General features: G+C 36.0%; 1 protein-coding gene across 1 annotated transcript in view; it reads left to right on the top strand.

Moving 5' to 3' along the window:
• Positions 1-3676: 3676 nt before the first annotated feature.
• Positions 3677-13975, top strand: part of LOC149085585 (hexokinase-2-like) — a 47232-nt gene continuing 36933 nt past the window's right edge. Inside the window, exon 1 of the mRNA XM_089233715.1 lies at positions 3677-4006. Coding sequence (XP_089089841.1) covers positions 3983-4006 — 24 coding nt within the window. The 5' untranslated portion in view covers positions 3677-3982. The remainder of the gene's footprint in view (positions 4007-13975) is intronic.

Raw genomic sequence — 13975 nt, 5'->3', positions numbered from 1 at the left:
CTACAGCGGTTTTGGCTCGGTGATGATGAATCGGTCAGGACATGTTATTTTATATGTATAGGTATTCGGCACATATATAAGGTGTTCTGTAAATTCTAATTTGTAGCCTTTATCTCATCAATCGTTCGTCGTAGAGGTATAGTTTCTAGTTTGAAAAAATGCTCAAAATGTGTTAAGAAATTACCCTGTACCAATTTTGAGAGTGGAAATACAGTGTACTGTATTACAAAATAAATTGAATTTTTATACGGTCCCTTTGTTCTCTAACTTCCAATTAGAGAGTTGTTGCCCTGTATCTTCTGAGCCTAACAAAAAAATCCTATGCTTTTTAAATGCAATATTCACTACAATGTTTGAATTCAAAAATAGGAAATAAGTCGGGAAAGAACAGCATAAATGAAGGAAAGGAACTTTGTCGGTTAGTTTATGGTGTTCTTTTCCTAAACTTTCTCCGATTTTCGAATTCAAATATCTCGGCGAATATTGATTGCACTTACGAACGTGGAACATTTTTGTTGCCCTCAGGGGAGACAGGACATCAAGTTTCTAACTGGGTTTTTGAAGACAAGGTGTCTGTATACAAAATTAGATTTTTTATTCTGTGGCACACTGTACTTCCACTTTAGAAACTGTTACAGGGTGATTTCTGAACACATTCTGAGCATTTTTAAACTGGAACCATAAAGGCCAAAAAAAAAAAAAAATAAATGAGATAAAGGCCAAATTAGGACTTACAGGACACCCTGTGTAATCTGTAGCTATTGTTAATTTGGGATTGTTATATGTATTCATGGTTTCTTTTTATTCACATTTTATTGTTCATAATTTCATACAAAACCTTTTCATGCTAGTTTCGAAGCGTAATTTCAGGAATAGAGTTCCGACTACAGGAGATATACTTAGTTGCTACTGCTGCAGAAAGTGCCTATTAATTTTTGGGGGAAAAAAACGCGTGGATTTTGAACCACACATTTTATTCCTTTGACAGTAATGTGAAAGGCAAAAATAACAGTCGCTGTGACAAGAGAAAATCATCCGCAGGAGATTCGTTTCGAAAAGCACTTCAAAGACATTAAGAAGGTCTTTTATCAGATTTTGGCATCCACTGTAAGGGCATTGTACGAATTTCATAACTTTTTTCACTGTTCGTAAAAAGGTGATAGAGTGCTCTTTGGAACAATAACCTTCCCAGCAATATTTAGCGATTTAGCGAATCGTGGACGTTCGCAAGATATAATGTTACTTCTGTTTTAACAACACCGCTTTACCAATGACATCAGCTGATTTTATCGCATTTTTTACTTATAATTAGATTTTCAGCCATGAAAATCTCAGTTTCTTAGCGTTATAACCATAAAGCTTGTATATTTTTCTTCATTCTGAAGTTTTTATATAAAGTGTAAAGTGGAAGTGCTTTGTGTCTTCAGATTTTTTCCGTTGCCCTGATTTTAGTTACCTCAATACCAGGGAAAACATGTACCGTAAAAATTTTATATGGGATATCACACGCATAATCACATAATTGGAAAATTTTTCATAGAAGTGATATAACTTATTTTTAATTAAATATGAAATGTGATGAACTGTGTTATCCTTGGAATCGAGAGAAAATAAGAGAACTTTGTCACGGAGCAAGTATGACATGAGACATGGAAAAAAATAACTAAAGGAATCGGTTTTAAATTGTAGGTCTCATTAGTCTAATTAGTCCTCGTGTGCATAAAATGACCATACTGTGACCAAAATTATCAAACATTTACATATTAAAATATTTTCGATTATTAAAATTATTATTGCATTACAGGGTTGCCAACACTGCGAGTTGTGACTATTGACCGCGACAAACAGTCTGAGCTTGAATTGTTTTTTAACTTGTGACGCAAGTGCAAGCTGACGTCAGACAAACCTGTCACAACCAGCATTACACAGACACGTTTGAATGTTCAACAACTTGAGTAATATGGAAAGGATTCTTTAAAAAATCACAAAAAAAAAAAATAAAATAGGAAATGGTCATCTCTCTCGGATATCTCCGTGTTTCTGGCCGATCTATTATATAATACTGTACGAATTTCCAAATGGAAACATCCATCATCCACCTGGAAGAAATTTCACGCATGAATGTAGAACTGAGGAATCTATGCGAAAAGGAAAAAGTCGTGGATTATACAATTTTTTTTTTTATTACGAATGCACACACTTTATATTGTAGCATCAACAAGTATGAAACGATTTGATTTGTTAGTCACGAGCCGTATTTCCTTTTAGCGTAATTTATTTACACAAGCATGTATAAATTGGTAATTTTTTTCCCAGAAAAATTAAATATATTAAAAGGATAATTAAACATCTTTTTTGGAAATATGATTCAAATCAAAGCATATTGAGTTGCATAGTCGCTTTTAAGCCCCCTCCCCAATAAATTTTGTGATGGGGCCCCACCCCTATTATTCATATTCATACAATGTAAAGGACCCCTTCCACTTCCTGCATACTCGAATGTGCCCCGTATTTACCGCACGAATGGCAAATTCAAGCTTCCTCCATGTTTTCCTCGTGTCGGCACCTCTGTTGATGATTAAGTTATTAGGGGAAGGGAGAAGCATGTTGTTCGGCTCGGGGCCAGGGCCACAACTAGAAACAAAAACTGTCACCCGGGGCCAGTACTCTCCAGTACTTTTTTTGGTCGCGCCCGTCCATCTCCTGTATCCGTCTATGCCTCCTGGTCCAGGGCACCAGACCTAACACCCCTCTTCTAGTTGCGACCCTGATGGGGGTCCATGATGCTATTAAGATGGCTCTGATGACACACGGAGTTATTGGATGGGTGACACATAATCGAAACCACAAGAGAAAATGTGCCTTTAGCCAACAACATTAAAGAGGAAGGGCTCTTCTTTAGAGGGGTGTTGCTTTGCAACCCCCACCTCCAGCGTACCTGGTAGTAGAACGATTAATTACAATGAACAAGCCCGTGTATACAAAAGGAAAATAAATAATTTTTAAGTCTGTTATATTTATTTGTTGGAATTATTATTTCAAAATAAAATATGTAACGTGATCCATCTTAAAAAGTAAATGTTGGCTAGAAAACTGGGGAAAGATTGCGTAGATAGGCGTGCGGAAGGGGGGGGGGGTGGTGGTTGAGGTTAAGACTCTCCCCTTGAGCCGAGATTATGGTGTATTTTTTCAGTAAACAATGAAGCCCCACCACTGAGAAAATCCTGCGTACGCTACTGCTTGCGTATATAATACGTGCATAGGCTGAAGCACGATTTTCTTAACGGGAAGGGGATGATCATTTTTTTCCTTCTGAAAAGGGTTTTTTACGTTTTTTCCTGCGAAATAACACTGCAATCTCGGCTCAAGCTCGTGTACATTCATTAATTAGTGGGGTGCTCTGCCCCCTTCACCACAAAAGTTATTTGGTGGGGATTCAAATTGTCTCAATCTCCAGGTTCCAGTGTCTATATGCGTACACCAATGAGTACGTGTTCACTTGAATCCAAGAACTGCTTATCTGAAGAAGAGCGTGAGAAAGAGAAATTATTATTATTTTGATTTCGAACATAAAGTCAATCCTTTAGATAAAATAAAAGTTTTAATAGAAAAATACGGAACTATATATATATAGAGAGAAAAGAGGAAACGAGTTAAAAAAAAAAGGCGATAGACCGCCAATCAAAGAAAGCGTTGTATTGCCACACAGTGGTGACACACCTCCCAATGCAAATAGACACACCTTTTTCGCCAGATACTAGAAATCTCGATTACAGCCATAATTTTTCCTCTACAGACACGATCTTTTCTGATCAGCTGATGACGTCTCTGTTACGTCATTCGCTTTCGTTATAGTTTTTATAGCTGAAGCCTCGCCGCTGTGCTCCACTCTCTCAACCTTGAGGCTGGCTCAAAGTCAAAAACGCGGGCTTAACATTTCGTCTTCGTCCGGAAACAAATTTGTGAATTTTTCCATCCGAAAATGATGACCGAAAACAGGAAAAAGGTAAATATTTAATTATGAATATTTTTTGTAAATATTTCTGTTCAACATCAATACATACATTATTGTTAAATCCGGCGTGTATATTCTTTTACTTTCTTCACTTTACTGGATGTAAACACGAGGTTCTTATTTCTGTAATGAAATTAAATTTATGGTTAATAATATTATTAGGTATTTTTCGAGTCAAATTTATGGATTCTTTTTAATTGACATGATTTTATGTGGGTTTTAATTATTTATGGGAACGTTTTTCTGATGTAATTTTACGTAATCGCAATTTCATGCAGTTTGTATACAAAATATTTGAATACCGGTTTTATGAAAATAACAATGAATTTAAGATTTAATATCTTAATCAACTTATTGTGGCATATCGACACATATAGGAAAAAATATAATTGATTTGTTAACTAGCAAACCAAACCAATCTAGAAATTATACAGGGTATCCGTAAACTGTTTACAAAAAATTGGAGGGGTAATGGTGCCCATTAAGACGAACAATCTTTGCAATGGAACCTTGTTTGCAATCCACTCGAAGCATCAGAAAAACATAAAGTAAATTGTCCACGTTGAAGTTTCAATAGTGGAAAAAAAAAGTGATGTAACAAAATTATGTTGCACGATCCCGTGCAGAACAGCAAAAGAAAGATTCAAAGGAATGCCCAAGGGTGTTGTTTCCAGGGCTTTCTTTTTTTTTTTTTTCCAAACCGAGCACAACTCAGGTCTATCACCATTTATGGGCGATTTACTACCTAGTGAGTTGTGCCGGAGGTGTAACTGTGTGTGTACCTAACAGTCTGAGTGCATATGAAGTGTTGTTTGATTTTTCAGTGCTGCCATCTATATTTCAGAAGTGAAGTGAGTGATGTGTTATGGTTGAATTTGTGCTGTTTGTAGGTTTGTTGCTGTCTGTGGCGAGACTGTTTCCAGGGCTGCAACTAGATGTTTGATCAGTCGGAGCAATCACACATTTTGGTCCCCTTGAAATGTTCGAGACGATGAAGGATGAAATTAGCGTGGCCTGGGGCACCATACCTGCCTGCTCCCCCTGCGGCTTTGGTCGTCGCACAGTTCGCATTGGTGAATGAAAAACTGGTGCGTCTTCTCATAGACTCCTGGTGTTGTACTGATCTTGTCAGCAGCAAGGATTCTTGGGACAAGATCTTCAGAGTCTACAGGTGTCTTGTACACCAATGCTTTCATGTCCTCTCACAAGTGCTGTTTCTCCATCACAGCAGAAATTACATCAGAAGTGAGAACTTGTTTGTTGGATGTGTTTGTAAGTTTCGCTTTTCACGGAGTGGATTGTGACCATAGGTTCCACTGTAAATATAGTTCATCTTGATGGGTACTATCACCCTTCTAATTTTTTCTTAACTGTTTATAAACAGCCTGCATACATACTGCTATATACTGCATGAATTCATTTAATTTTTGCTTTACCATTAAATTTTTTTTGGTATTACCAAGTGGCAAGTGTAATTGCACCGTACAATAGATTTTTACAACTTTCAACTTAGTACACATAAGTTTTTAATTGTACAGTAATTGACCTTTTTCATCGTTTCATACATTTAAACTAATATGTAAAGTTAAGTGGCATGCTTAATTAAAGATATCACCAATACAAAATTGTTATATGATATGACAAATAAGATGAAACTTGATTATATGACCAATGCATTAATTATTAACACATTGACATAATTTGAGTCAGAGCCACAACTAGAAACAAAAATTTACTGTTGCTCGAGTATCAATTTTGGCATACCCCATCCGTTATTTTGAAAGAAAAAATAGCAAAGTTGGCTGCTTTCCTGATCCAGCGCATGAGGTACCAGGTCCTTTTCCTATTTGCAGCCATGATGAGAGTTCTCTAATATCTCTTATGTATGAATTGTATAATGAACTAGTCTTAACATTTTACACTGCTCTATGTTTGTAGTTTGAATTACAGCTGTATATGATGTCAATTCATATATATGCATTACATGAGATCAGTCATCTCTGCCATTGATGCTGGGGGGGGGGGGCATTGCAGCTCCCCTCCCAGCATCAATGTTCCCCGTATCTCTGCTCGTGGCTATGGAAAGTGTATCGGGACCGAAGAGTGATATCATTACATTGATGATTATTATAGAGGGTATCGTCACATAGGATTTTCACCATAGTAATGATTTTAAAATCTGACGGTTTACTTTAATATCTGTTGGACCATTTTATATTTGAAGTAAACAGTCACTGTGTTGAATTTTCATTATGGTATGTACTCGTCAATTGAATATCCTATTTAGCAGTGTCTTAAATGCCTTAATAGGTGTTTCCACAAGAAAATAGGGGCTTCCAGCGTAGAACTCTATACTGGCTCTTGTCTTGGGAGGGGGGGGGGGAAAGAATGGTCATCTGAAATCTGTTTTCTGTGGTTCCCAACTCCGAAGCGTTAATATGAGGCAATCTCTCCATTAAAAATGTCTTGCCACAGAGCAACAGACCTATAACCGAACAAGTATACATCATTTCACTTTGCTCATAGGGGGCCATTCAAGTATTACGTCATCATCGATGGGGGGGGGTTTCCGATTTGCTGACTTTTGATGACAAGGGGGGAGGGGGGGTTTGGATAATGCTTACGTCAGCAACCACCCTTTACGAAAATATGAGTTAGGATTCAGAGGGGCAGAGCTGATGACGAAATTTTGCTGACAAGGGGGGGGGGGGTCAAAAATGGCTAAAAATTTGCTTACGTAATACTTGAACAGCCCCTAGTTTGAAAATCTAACAACACTATCAGCCTATACATATTCAGACTGTTGAGTTTACATGCACACTTCTTATGTGACTCGTTTGATTGTAAATTAATTGCCCATGGTGATAGACCAGAAGAGTTGTTTGGTTTGAAAGGAAGAAGAGCTCTGGTGGGGGAAGGATCTGATGTATCGGCTTTCCCAGTTTTGAGTATGAGAGTAAAAGGGGTTAACTCACCAAGATAGCTCCTGAATTCATACATTAAATGTTCTCTTATTAATGATATTTACTGGTTTCACAAACATTTGATTCCATTTAGAATTGTATTTTCTCAATCAATTTGATCATTTTTGTCGCACCACTGGCATTTTCTGCACACAAGGGCTAATTAGACTGGGACCTGTAATTTATTGCTCATTACGAACAGCAGCCTTTTTTGTACTCGTCCAGAGGTTGGTGCGTTAACACCCCCCAGTGGGGGGGGGGGGGTGCCCTACGGTAGCAAGTGTTTTCTGTGGCTGTGTCACCATTTCTATTGTACCTATGTGTCAAAGTTTCTAACAAGGTTGAACTGGTATCGAACTCATGACGCCTCCAAACATCCTTTGGTACATTAGGCGAGTATCTTAATAACCTGGACGCGGTAGCCCAGGTCGATATCCTGTAAAAAGTTCATAACCTAGAGACTGATATAGAGCTGCTTGGGGGTTGCTTAGGCCATATATACAAGTCTATGCCTATGGTTAAGTAATTTATTCCATGTAACTTTTTACCCTTAATTTCCAAATTTTTTTTTTTTACGTTCTTAAAATTTATAATAGTTGATTTCGGAATATCTGGTTTTTAGAAACTTACTCTGCTGTTATTACAAAGGATGCAAACAGTGATAAAGATGGATACCAAGATGACTGGTTACCAAGCAGTAATAAAGATGGATAGGCATGTGAATTTTCTTTCCAAACTTCATATCCGCTTGGTATCCAGTTTTTCATAGTTTGTATTTTCCATTTTACATAGGCGCCGGAACCTGGGGGGGGGGGGGCTGAAGCTATGTAAGCCCCCCTGAATATTTAATGCATATAGACCTGCAATGCACCCTATCCCCCTCCTGTGAACAAGCTTGAGTCCAGTGTCTACAGGATGACTGGCGAATTTCAGACCCCAATGTTTTTTTCATGTTGGTCCCTGGGGGGGGGGGAGATGGGGAGTTTGTTATGATCCTTATGCTTGAACTTTATGAACCAAAGTCAGATTCTCCCCCCCCCCCCCATTTAAGGTGACATTGTGTTCAAGTGACTCTTGTTCAACAGTTGTATGTAATCTAACAGCTTTTGACGAATATCCAAAAAATATATCTGATTACCCTGGCAATTTTAATTTTCGCTGTAACAGGTTTTAAGTAGTATGTGAACTGTAAATATGATATTGTATAAATTTTTCAATATTTTTTTAGTATACATAAGTAACCTAAAAAAACATTTTATAGATATACATTGAGTGTTCAGAATTTTATGTACGCAGTAGTTCTGTGTTAAGAGCCTCAACTTGCCAGTAATCCAAATTAAGTGAAAAATATTGGCTTAATATATTCTAACTTGGGGGTAAATATTTGAGTCTTTTCTCATGTTTCAAGTGCATTTCACACACTGAAGCACTCTTTGCTTCAAAGAAGTCTAAGTTGATTGTATTGTTTTATGTGCAAATTACTCTCAACTCAAAGTTCTACTGCATTGTAGAAATGTGGTTTCACATTGTTGAATTTCATGCTGGGAATGGGCATTTTGTCAATTGAAATTTTTGTGGTGGTTGTATCTCTTATCTTGCATTAAAATTTGATCTGTTTTAATATCTGAAATTTTTATTGGCTTATTAATTTTTGCTTGGTATGTATTGGGAGTATGTAGAGACACTGACATAAATATAGAAAAATTTTTTGCTCTTGGGTTCCAATTTAATTACACCCAAAACATTTTGGGCGCCAATGCCATTTTTTTTAGTTGCCGTAGTGACTGGCGCTTGTGATTTGTCAAGCCCTGGCTGTCTGTTAGAAAAATTCCATCAATTGCACATAATCGTACACAAAACTAAGTTTGAAGAAACCTTTTGAGTGAAGGGGGAGTGTGATAATTTTTTGAATCACTTTTTAGCTGTTGAAATCTTTTTTTTTTTTTTTTTTTTTTTAAGTATAGAAAAGCTTGATTTAGCTAATTTGCTTTGGCATTCAAATTATTTGAAGTTTTTCTAAGATAATATTTGAAATCCATAAAAATGTTCATTTTTAATAACTGTTTTTGATTTTAGCTTTTTGCTTCTTTTATATCGTGTGAATTGACTCGTCAAACTGAGTCTTTCAAAAGCTCTATTGAAATTAAAAATGACATTTGTTCAAAAATTTGGATCTTTTCAGTTTTAATTTGTGTTTTAATTGAGTGAAGTGTTAAGACATTTCACGACTTAAAATAATTATTTTTACAGTGGCACAAAAAATTTATTAAATTAAGAGTATCAAATTTATATTGGGTTTTAGAACTCTATTGTTCAGTGCCAAACTTATTTTTGCATCTAGTGAAGCTTCTTGGGCTGGGCTTTCATTTTAAGTGTGCAAAAATGCATGGTGGTTCAGGATTATTGGAATCAAACTTTTGAGAAATGAAAAGCTTTGTATTTGAATTTATAAACCCCATTAACTGATCAGTATGATCATTTGATAAATATTCAAAATAAGTTGTTTGTTTCAACTTATTTTGAATTTGAATTTCAATAGTTTTTTAAACTGTGTCGTAATAATATTTGGAAATTTTAAATTTAATGATCAATGGTGATGGTATAATAGTTAGATACAGTCAAATCTGTTATAGCGAACTCCCAGAGACTGGAGAAATTGCTTCATTATAAGAAAATTTCATTATAAAGGAATTCCAGGTTTTTGCATATGTAAACTTATCTGGAGAAAGGGGATAAGAAAAGTTTTCATTAAAACGAGATTTTTAGATATAACAGTATTCGTTAAAATGGGATTCAACTGTATTGCGTATTAAAATGCGTTTTTCGAATGGGGTGAGTGTCCATTATTTTATCTTTTATTACTAATGCTTTTTTCGTGTCTAGTTATTTTCAATTTTGATTTTTGTGTTTTCTCAAATTTTGCTTTTTTTTGATATATTTAAAAAAAAACATTTTTCTAGTGTATTTTCTAAAGCCAGGCTGGCTAAAAAATCCAAAAATAGAAATTTCCAAAAATTCACATGTACATTAACAGATTTGAGTGTAACTTATGAGCATATCAAACAATCACTTTAAATTGTGGTTCATAACCCGCACCATTACTAGCTGAATGTACTGTGAAAATAAACCATTCCACTGATAGAATTTTTTGTAATCATGTTTCGATCATCACACAAATTTTGCTGACAATTTAACATAAAAATGTCACGGGTAGTCCAAAATTTATTTGATAATTTTTGTTGCACCAGTCATTTTCTGCATACGAGGGCTAAGTAAACCGAGACCTACAATTTATTGGCGATTCCGAACGGCAGCCAGTTTTTTTTTGTACTCTCCAAGAGGTCTGTGCGCTAACCCCTCGACGTGGGACTCCCTGCGGTAGCAATCTTTTTTTGTAGTTATGTCGCCTCCGAAATTTGTTTTTCATTTTGGGACACTTTTTATCAAAATGTTAAAGTTCTCCTTTTTTTCAGTCATTTTCTCACATTTCGAGGGGTGGGGGGGAGGACCAGACACCCAAGTCCCCCCCCCCCCCACTCTTCGCTACGGCCCCGCATTGTCTCCTATACTCATAAACTGATTTGATTCCTGCTGCCCCCTTTTTTGTCTCAAAGAAGAGCTGAAGGTGAAATCTTTGGGGGGAAAGAAAAAGAAAAGACTGTTTTATTTGTTAAATAGGGGTTTAATCTTTATTTTCGTGAATTTCTGAGAAAGTTGCTAAATTGAGGAATTCGTTGAATTGGAGTTCGTTATATCAGGGTCCATAAATAAGATTCATATATATAGGATATTCTTTTTATTTACTTGAGCTTATGCCATACACTTATTGCTATGACCGAAAGTTTTTAGTGTTGGGATATTCATTTGATTGCACTTTTTAAAATTTATTTTATCCTATTTGACGAAAGCTTCAAGGTTTGTTCCTGTGTCCAAGTATTCTTGCAGCTTGACAAGAAAAAATTCTCTAGAAATATAATTTTTTTTTATTGGCGGCTAACTGGCGGGATACTCGTTCAAATAGAATGAATGGTATCTACCTTTTTTAACCCGGATTTCTACGTTACTCAATGTTATGTAGACCTATATTTTACAAGAGATTTTTTTCCTTCTGAAGTTCCGCATGGCCACGATCGTGTTGACAATCTGACATTCTGATAGGTTTTCGGTTCTATTGGAACGTGATGAAAAACAAAAATCTAAATGTACTAGAAGCGGTAGAAAACCAATTTCTACAAAATGTAATTGGTTTCGATAATATATTTTTGCTTTTCTACTCAACTTTTCTGTATGCTGCTGAAACCAACTTTTTTTTAATCCATCGTAGAATGATCCACATCACTCTTACTATTGAGAAAGGCTTATACGGGGCGTGACTCTTTTTTTTTTTTTTGGGGGGGAAACAAAGTACTGTGAAAGTTGTGCGTAGTTGGAAAGTTTGGTTATGATGATTTCAGTGGCATCATTAATCACACATCATTAATCAACGAGAAGGCCCCGTGACCTTCTAACGCTTCCGCCATTTGTCGTTCTACATTTTGCGATTGTTTGTATATAAACATAGGCAGGAGGACCTTTATTCAAAAAGATAGTATCACCACATGAATATCGAAATTTACTATCATGTAGTTTTCTAAACGTTTTATCTCGCCTTATGAAAACTTCGTACATAAATTTTTTTCAAAATGATTTTTTGAGAGTTTCAGATTGAGAACATCCTAATTCACCTTTTTACAGCTTTTGAAGAAGAAAAAATCGGCAACGATTTTCTCCCATTTGAGAAAAAAAAATTAACCCCTTTTTTATATGTGTTATTCAAGGGGATGTTCCATCCTTTTTTTGCTCTTCCTGTAAAGCTGGGAATTTTTGACGTACAATACAGGGCTTTCATTATAAGGTGACGTTATGTTCTGCAGAAATTTATTTTTTCACGGTTTTCTTTTGTGTCAGTAAATGTTCGTGTAGTTAACGAATCTTTTACATATAAACGTGTTTTGCGTTTTAATTGTGCGTTTTCGACTGTTTGAATTTTTTTTACACATGTGATTATTTAACTACACCTGAAGTGCCAAAAGTCATGGGATACCTCTTAATATTGCTGCACTTCGCCGGGTAAAAGGAGATCTCACACGATGCTTTATATCGTATGGGACCTCCTTTTACCCGGCGAAGTGCAGCAATATTAAGAGGTATCCCATGACTTTTGGCACTTCAGTGTATTTCAAAATAGTTCGTTTAATATCCCCATCTCCGTTTTTCGTATGATTCAGTAATCGAACTCTGCAAAATCATTTTATCATATAAAACTAGAACCGCTAGAAAATAATAAAAAGGTGTCCTAAATAAAACCAAAACCTTTCTTTTATTTTCAGTCTCCTAGTGGAACCTCCCCCCCTTTTTTTTTTTTTTTTCTCTCCAATATTTCAAGAGTAAAGAATTTCCTCACACCTTGAGCCTTTTCGAGTATTCACGTTGCGTAAAAGATGTGTCAAGAAAATTCTAAATTTAGTTTCTGTAAAACTAAACATCTTTCCCTTGACCGAGAGGTTGCACGCTTCTCTGGTTTTTGTCACAAAATAGTTGCTCCTTTATTCTAGAATTTACTAGAGCTGTTTTTGTTATTGCTAAGTTTCTCTTTTGTTCTTAGTTTGTTCAGGCCTAGAAGTTGTTTGCCTCAAATGAAAACTTATTTTTTTCTTCTAGGCTGTTTTGTCTAGCTCAGTTTTGGTAGCTGGTAGTGCGCGCACACACACACACACTTTGTTTTTATGCATATTTTTGAATGTGGCAGATAACAATCGTTGTCACCTGGGAATTGATAAGGTGGTTGATTAACATTTCCTGGCAAATTTCGTGTAGTTTTATCGCTGAATCGGAAACAGCTGTTTGAAATGTTCTTTTCACTGATAAATAAGAAAAAGATTTTAGTTTGCCGTTTCCTCAATGAGGTTTACGCATTTACTACTACGAAGTTAACCAAACCACACTCTTTTGTTTACAAAATTTCTGGCTGTGGAAGGAATCGTTTGCTTGTTGCTGGCAAGGAGATGGATGTATCTGGAGGTCATTAGTTAGCTCACCTCAGACAATGTTCGGCTTCTTGTCGTGTATACAAATGATCTTGTCATCACTGGGTGCACGTATTTCTGTCGGTGCTTATGTTTCATCCGTCACGTAGACGCGTGCCCTGAAGTAAAGAAAAAAAAAAAAACCGGGTGAAAAAGATTGTTCGCTCGAGGTTGTTACTTGTGTTGTCCGTTTCAAATGCTTGTACCAGTCGCATAATTTCGTCATTTTTTTTCCATTTATTTGCGTTAGTTATTGCATCAGTTGTATATACAAGCAAGACTGGTTTCTTTTTTCTCCTCTCTATTCTTACATCAGCTAAAGTCGTTTACTAGTTTATAGCAAACGTGAGCGAATCGACGAGTGACAGGTGGAACGTAACTGTAGTGACGTAATTTTTCTGACGTCAAGTTCGAAAACTTCCATTCGTTGAAATGATCCCCCCCCCCCAATGCGAGATATGCAAATTATTGTTTTCTTTGAGCAACTTCAAGAAACGTTTAATATGAAATGTTTCTGCAAAATATTTATATACAACAAATAATACCGAAAAGATCACGGCTCTTCTCTTCGTGAATTCATGAGATCGATATCTGACGTGCTAGAAGTGACCTTGTCTTGCTATAGGCATTTTATGAAGGTGAAATTGTTCATCGACAATAATTTCCTTTTCTTTGTGTTCGAATGATTTCATCAATCTGTGGCTCAATGAGTTTATCATTAAATTCTTAATGATTGTAAAACACGGATATGTCTTGCTTTTTCAAGGGCACCATTTTGTGGTTGAAATCTTTGCCTCAACTACTCGTAAACAGATGCAGAGGGTGTATTATTAATACCCATCGGCTTCGAGCAATTTATTTTCCCCATATTTTAATTGACCCAAAAAAAAAGTTTTTACAAATGCGACTTGAATATTGTTTTTAGTTTTCAA

Source organism: Pholcus phalangioides, unplaced genomic scaffold (genome assembly GCF_987345545.1).
Source record: "Pholcus phalangioides strain wild (caught in Gottingen) unplaced genomic scaffold, Ppha-v1.0 ptg000007l_1, whole genome shotgun sequence".
NCBI classification, from domain to species: domain Eukaryota; kingdom Metazoa; phylum Arthropoda; class Arachnida; order Araneae; family Pholcidae; genus Pholcus; species Pholcus phalangioides.
The sequence above is the reverse complement of the archived record's forward strand: the minus strand, read 5'-3'. Positions and strand labels throughout refer to the sequence as shown.